At 35.4% G+C, this 7,146-nt stretch overlaps 1 protein-coding gene across 1 annotated transcript; it reads left to right on the top strand.

Moving 5' to 3' along the window:
• Positions 1–3,637: 3,637 nt before the first annotated feature.
• LOC140180684 (uncharacterized) lies at positions 3,638–5,365 on the top strand. Its single transcript, XM_072221960.1, has 3 exons — positions 3,638–3,839; positions 4,511–4,732; positions 4,980–5,365. The coding sequence occupies exons 1-3, from the start codon at positions 3,638–3,640 to the stop codon at positions 5,363–5,365; spliced, it is 810 nt and encodes a 269-aa protein (XP_072078061.1).
• Positions 5,366–7,146: the final 1,781 nt, after the last annotated feature.

Here is a 7,146-nt window from a genome sequence, read left to right as displayed (position 1 = left end):
AAGTTGATTTGGCTGAATTAAAGAAGGGACCACCTTATGTATGCTCTTTTCTTAAGAAAATAGCGAATGTTGGTAGATCTAATGATAAAAAAACATAAGAGTGGAAAGAAATATAGTTTTGATATTTCAAAATCTGATCAAATATTTGATGTGTTGCTTAAAGATAAATAGTTAGTTTTGTCTGAAGGCAAAACGTTGCTTTCGACAAAAGATTTAAAGAGGAACCTTATTGTAAGTTTCATCAAGCAACAAGCCATTCAACTAATAATTATGTTTGTTTTAGGGACTTGATTCAAGAAGCGATGATGGAAGGGAGGTTGAAGTTTGATGATGGAAAAAAGGACATGAAGATTGATTCTGATCCCTTCGATGTTGGCGCGAATTTTTTGGAGCCCTTTCTAAGGGTTAATATGGTTGGCTTTTCCTATGAGTTCAATACTGCTTTGGGAGACTTCGAATCTAATGTCCGAGTAGTGTGTTCTAGTGTTGGTGAACGATTGCTAGAATTTTTGATCCAGCAAAAGTTAAAGGATCGAGACGTATCTTATGTCCTCGATATAATGTTGTGTTTGATGCTGTTGCTGCAGTCATTTTCGAAAAAGAAAGAATGAAAAAGGAGTTAGCTCATAAGAAAGAGCAAGTGAGGCAAAGATAACCTCCAAAAAGGCAAGAGGGATAGAATTCTGGTGTTCCTCAAAGAAATTTTCCTCCTCCAGTAAATCAATTTCAAGCTTTAGGAGTGCAATGGATTCAGAATTGTCAAGAGTTTCGCAATAAAGATACACAATACAGGCATAATCCTTAGAGGGGTCACCGAGGTTTTCATCATGGCCACTATCCATATCCTCAAGGATGAACAAGAGAAAATCGAAGAGGGAGGAATGGACATCAAATGAGACAAAGAGAGCCATTGAATAATAAAGGCAAGGGGGCAACCCTTACTGTTTATTCACGGGTAGTTTTCCCGTCTGATGGGAAAATGGTTCCTAAGAGAATCCCATCACCAACAAAGTTCGAAAAGGGTAATACTGTTGCTGTAGCCCTAATTGATAACAAAGAAAAAGACGTCGATCTAGATGAAGAGTATTTTGAAGAGGGTGATGAAGAGATGGTAAGCACCATTTCGATTATACCAACTGAATATTTGGGTGAATATGAAGGGAACCCAAGTGAAGATTATGATATGGAGAATGAGAAAGCTTTTGCTTTCTTTCGACTAGAGGATAAGCTAGGGTATTTTCAGAGGCCAACAGAGAAGCAGAAATCTCATCTTCGACCACTGCATGTTACCGCTTATATGAGTGGTATTTACATTAACAAAGTCCTGGTCAATGGAGGGCAGCGATAAGTTTGTTGCCAGAAAGGATGTTGACAAAAGTGGGGAAACATATTGATAATTTGGTCCCTACTAATATTTCTATCACTAATTATAGGGTGTATCGACTCCCGCAAAAGGGCTAGTGATGCTTTAAGTGCAATTGGAGTCCTCACATCGAAATACTATTTTTGTGGTAGTGACTTCAAAAGCTAGCTATAATATGTTGCTGGGGCGAGATTGGATACATGATATTGGAGCTGTACCTTTGACAGTGCATCAAAGTGTCCTTCTTTGGGATGACGAAGGAAAATCTAAAATAATTAAAGCAAATTCAAGCTTATACGTAGAGCAGTTATATGTCGATTTCAGGGTGTAAAATGAGAAACTAAAGCCTCTTAATGTTGATAGGGTACTCACCTCTTACAATTGTGAAGGCTGTTTTCTGACTTCAAAGGGGCTCAATGTGAAGCTTCATCAACCAAATCTCGATTTCCCTCTTACTAGTTGGGAGCAGTGTTTTGAGAAAATAGATAACTTGATGCATTTTGATCATGGCTGAAAATTAAGATGTTTCGGGTTATTTGAATAATTTAGAAATTTATTTAAGTAGTTTTAATTCTGCAAAAAATTGTCTTTGTGTTAGAAATGATTCTTCTGATGAAGTTGAATCATCTAAGGGTTTTAATTCAGTTGTTTCAATTCCTAGTGCCAGTTCGATTCCTCAAATCAAATTTGGGCTTAGTTTAGGTTCTGATGCTTTTCCCATTCCTAAGGATAATGTTATTGATCAATCTTCTATTGAAATACCTCATGATCGTTGTACTAAAAGAGATTTGACTGTTTATTTGGTTGATAATGAAGTTTGTTTATCCTCAAATGAGTTAATAGATTTGTCTTTTGATTGCATTTATGATTTGGAACCTTCGGTTTCGAAAAATATTCAATCAATGATGATAATGTTGAAAGAGATTTCGAGTCTCAAGATCCTCTTGAGGAAATTAACATAGGATCTGGTGACGATGTTAGACCTACTTATGTTCGTTAGACCTACTTATGTTTAAAAACAAAAACTGCTTTGCTTGGGATTATCATGAGATGCCTGGACTCGATCACTCCTTAGTAGAACATTGATTTACCTTGAAGCCATTTCCCGATCAGTAAAGCAAGCGCCTCGACGCTTTGTACCTAAGATCAATCTAAAAATTAAAGAAGAAATTGAAAGATTGATCAAAGCGAAGCTCATTCAGACCGCTCGTTATGTTGATTGGGTATCGAATATTGTACCAGTAATGAGGAATAATGGAAAGTTATGAATGTGTATTGATTTTCGGGATTTAACATTGCTACTCCAAAAGATGAGTATTTTATGCCCATAGCAGACATGCTGATCGATTTTGCAGCAAGCAATAAAATTTTTATTTTTGTGGATGGTTATTCAGGATATAACCAAATCTTTATAGCTAAAGATGATGTATCTCGATGCCTTGGGGCATTAGGCACTTATGAATAGGTAGTAATGCCTTTTGGTTTGAAAAATTCCGGTGTGACATATCAACGCGCTATGAATACTATTTTCCGTTAGTTCATTGAAAAATATCGATGATGTGATGGTTAAGTCAAACTCGACGGACCAGCATTTTGATCATTTACGACAGGAATTCGATACAATGTGTAAAAAGGGATTGAAGATGAATCCTTTAAAATGTGCGTTCGGAGTGTCTGTAGAAAATTTTTGGGATTCGTAGTTCAAAAGAATGGGATTACTATTGATCGAAATAAATCCAAGGCAATCTTGGAGTTACCTCTACCAACGTCGAAGAAGGAAGTACAATCTTTCCTTGGGAAGGTAAATTACCTTCCATGATTTATATCGAATCTTTCTGGTCAGACACGTATTTTGAATCTTTAGTTAAACTTAAAGATGAGTCACATTATGTATGGACAGAAGAGCATCAAGAAGCATTTGATTTGATCAAAGGTTATTTGTCTAAAGTGCCAGTGATGGCAACCGTTCGTCCTCATGAGCCATTAAAATTATACATCGCAGCATCTATAAATACTATAGGATGTATGTTAGCTCAAGATGATGAAGAAGGTCATGAAAGGGCTAATTATTATTTGAGCAGAATGATGACCGATATTGAGTCGAGATATTCCCCTATTGAAAAATTGTGTTTGTCTCTTTATTATGCTTGTATGAAATTGAAGTGTTATATGGTTGCAAAGACTATTAAGGTGGTTGCTCAAACGGATTTGATAAAATATATGTTATCTTCTTCGATGTTATGAGGTCAATTGGGCAAATGGATGTTAGCTTTAATGGAACTCAATTTGCAATATGTTCTCGCTAAGGTCGTTAAAGGTCAGGTCATTGCGGATTTTCTGGTTGACAGATCAGATAATCCTAATGACCAGGGGACAAATATTATTGAAGTAGATTCTGATTGTTGGAAGTTGTATTTTGATGGTTTAAAGCATAAAGATGGTGCTGGAGTTGGAATTTTAATCATTTCACCAGAAGGTATCCCATCGAAATTTTTGTTTAAATTAAAGCAGTTATCAAAAGAGTTTAAATGTAATAATGAGAGATTACAAAAATATTTGCCGACAGCATGGGAGTTGTTGGTGTCTTTTTGAAAAGTGTCTTTGGTTCATATTCCAAGGATTTGGAATGAGATTGCTAATGAATTGGCTCAAATTGCATCAAAATACAAGATACTTCTTGAAACTTTGGGAAATTGGCAAAAGTTCGACAAATTCTAGTGCCTATTGAAGAAAGGAAAGTTTTAATTATAGATGATTGGGATGATGATGACTGGAATAAACCAATTGTCAAATATTTGAGAAATCCTAGTATTCGAGTTGATCGGAAAATTAAGTTAAAAGCAATGAATTTTGCGTTGATGGGAGATGAGTTATATAAAAAAGGTATCGATCGAAGTCTTTCGAGATGTTTAGGCCAATTAGAAAAAGATATTGCTCTGGGAGAAATCCATAGGGGTATATGTGGCACTCATCAAGCTAGAATAAAAATGAAATAGGTGCTTCAACGAGATCAAGTGTATTGGCCATCCATGATTAAAAATTGCATTGATTATGCAAAAGCATGTCAGGAATGTCAACGGCATGGGGTGATACAACAAATTCCAGCTTCTGAGTTACATTCGATTATTAAGCCTTAGCCATTTATAGATTGGGCTTTGGATTTGATTGGAATAATCCATCCGCCTTCGTCTAAGAACCATAAGTTTATTTTAGTAGCCATTGATTATTTCACCAAATGGGTTGAAGCTGTTCCTTTGATAGAGGCTGGTCAAAATGAAATTATCGATTTCATAGAAGAGTACATAATTCATCGATTCGAAATTCCTCAAACATTGAGCACCGATCAGGGGACTATGTTTACTGGTCAACGTACTGAAAATTTTGCAGCATCAAGGAATATAAATATAGTGACTTCGACCCCATATTACGCACAAGCAAATGGTCAAGTTGAAGTAGCAAACAAAATTTTGATCAATTTAATAAAAAAAAAAGCTGATTGGTAAAAAATCTCAAACTTGGCATGAGACTTTAAGTCAAGTGTTATGGGCTTATCGAAATTCACCCAAAGGATCGACGAATATGTCTCCGTATAAATTAGTTTATGGCCACGATGCAGTATTACCTTTAGAAATTAACCTTCATACCTTAAGGGTGATGAGGCAAGATGAATTGCCGATTGAAGATTATTGGAATGCAATGTATGATGAATTGAATGATTTAGATCATGAATGCATTTTGGCGCTCGAGAATATGATCCATCAGAAAAATAATATTGCTCGAAGTTATAATCGACGTGTGAAAGAGAAATGCTTTCACATGGGAGAATTAATTTTAAAAGCGATATTACCGATGGTAAAAAAATCGAGATTTTTTGGTAAATGGTCTCATAATTGGGAAGGTCCTTTTCAAATAATCGATTTGTACTCCCGAAATGCATATTGTATTAACGATATCGATTCGGGTAATGAAGTTAAGTCAATAAATAGGAAATATCTAAAATGATATCGATACTGGGAAAGTAATGTTTAAAGTCTCAAAGCAGAGTGCAAGAGAAAGGGAATTTTATATAAAAAATACATCAAGTTCTTGGAAAGTAAGGTGCTAATAATTCTTCGAGCTCGATGCGAAGTCGAATTCTTTCTTCATTATGAGCAGAGTAAACCATGACTTCATCATTCTCTTCAACTTGCACTCTGTCGTATTTCCTTTTGATCTCAACTTGTTTATCCTCCATCTCACAAAGGCTGCAAAATAAATTTTGCTTCTTCTTTTGTGCCTTAGCAGTTAGCATAAGGTTCTTCCAGTGCAACTTCCTCTTCTCAGACTATGGCAAGTTCTTTTTTGAGTTCTTCCCTACATTTTGCTAGATGAGCCCGAGTATTGACAACATGAGTAATATTGATCTCGAATTCTGTGAATGGTTTTTGTGTTAATTGGTAGGCAGCATCAACATCTGCAGATTCTACTTTGATTTTGGTCATTCTTTCTTTTGCTTCATTTATTTTATCTTGGAAAATGAAGAGTGTAAGAATCGCGAATTAATTAACTGATTAATTAACGTAAAATAATAATAATTTAATTACCCGGAATAGTTCCAAAATTTTAGAATATTAATTAGAAAATATAAATATGATATTTGGACTCAGTAGATTTTTCTGAGTTGGAAAATATAATTTTTTTGGAAAATTGCGTAAAAATCCATACCGGTAAATTAACCGGTAGTATTGGCTTAAATCTGTCCAGTATTGTGTAAGAGCAGTAAAAACAGTAGAAAAACTTAGAAAAATAATTAAAGTTGAAAATCGGACACTAATTTTAAAGGTTTGGCCCGAAATTAGGCCAAACGAGCTAAAAACGCTAATAGGTTGGACCGGGCCCAAGTTCGGCCCAAGTCCAACACTATATAAGTCCCTTTAAGTGGCCATTTCAGCCATTTAAATACCACACCAGCAGCAGTAACGTGAAAAGAGGGAAGAGAGGTAGGGTTCCAAAAATTCACTATTCATCATCTTCTTCTTGGAGCCATATCTCACTCTCCGGAGCTCCGATTCGTGTGCCGTCAGTTGCCACACGAAGTTCTTGTCGAGCTCTTCGATTTTATTTAAACAAAATGGTAAGGAATTTTCAGTTTCTTGCCCAATTCTCCCTTCCATTACAGATTCGGTTTTTGGCTATGGTGAATGAATAGTTCTTGTGATTTTGATTATTTGGGTACACTCTAGCATTTGATTATTATTGGGTTTTATCCCAATCATCATTGGGTAAGGTGAGCCTACTTGATCTCTTGTGGTTTTGTGTATATATGAAACCCTAGGTTGATTAGTTATAATTTGTGTGTACATAGCTTGATTATTGTGAGTTTGGAAGTCTTTGGAGTTGAGTTGATGCTTGTTGGAGTTGATTGGTGGCTCGGATTGTGTTGGAAAGCTTAATTTGTGCTATTGGGGTTTTGGTTCATATTGGGAATCGACCAAGGTATGGTTTCGGTTTCCTCTATGTAGTATATAATATTCATGAACACTTAGGCTAGTGACCTATAGGATAGGTTGGATTTATATGGTTGTTGATGATAGTTGGTTGATGTTGTATGTTGAATTGATGTTGCTATGTTGAAAAATAATAATGTTGAGATATAATGCTAGATGATTTTGAATGATTTCATATTGTTGGATATTGATATAAAGCATGAATGAGGTTGAAAATGAGAATTGATAAAGAGAAAGTAATGATTGGTGAATGTGTGGGTGAATGATTGATTTTAGAGTCATATATAGGAGGTTTGA

Source organism: Arachis hypogaea, chromosome 17 (assembly GCF_003086295.3).
Source record: "Arachis hypogaea cultivar Tifrunner chromosome 17, arahy.Tifrunner.gnm2.J5K5, whole genome shotgun sequence".
NCBI lineage: Eukaryota > Viridiplantae > Streptophyta > Magnoliopsida > Fabales > Fabaceae > Arachis > Arachis hypogaea.
Note: the sequence above shows the minus strand (reverse complement) of the source record. Positions and strands in the feature narration are given on the sequence as shown.

Coding starts and splice junctions, on each gene's coding strand:
- LOC140180684 (XM_072221960.1), top strand. CDS start 3,638: ATGGAACTCAATTTGCAATATGTTCTCGCTAAGGTCGTTAAAGGTCAG. Junction 3,840..4,510: donor TTTAATCATTTCACCAGAAG/GTATCCCATCGA, acceptor AGCCATTTATAG/ATTGGGCTTTGGATTTGATT. Junction 4,733..4,979: donor GACTATGTTTACTGGTCAAC/GTACTGAAAATT, acceptor GCCACGATGCAG/TATTACCTTTAGAAATTAAC.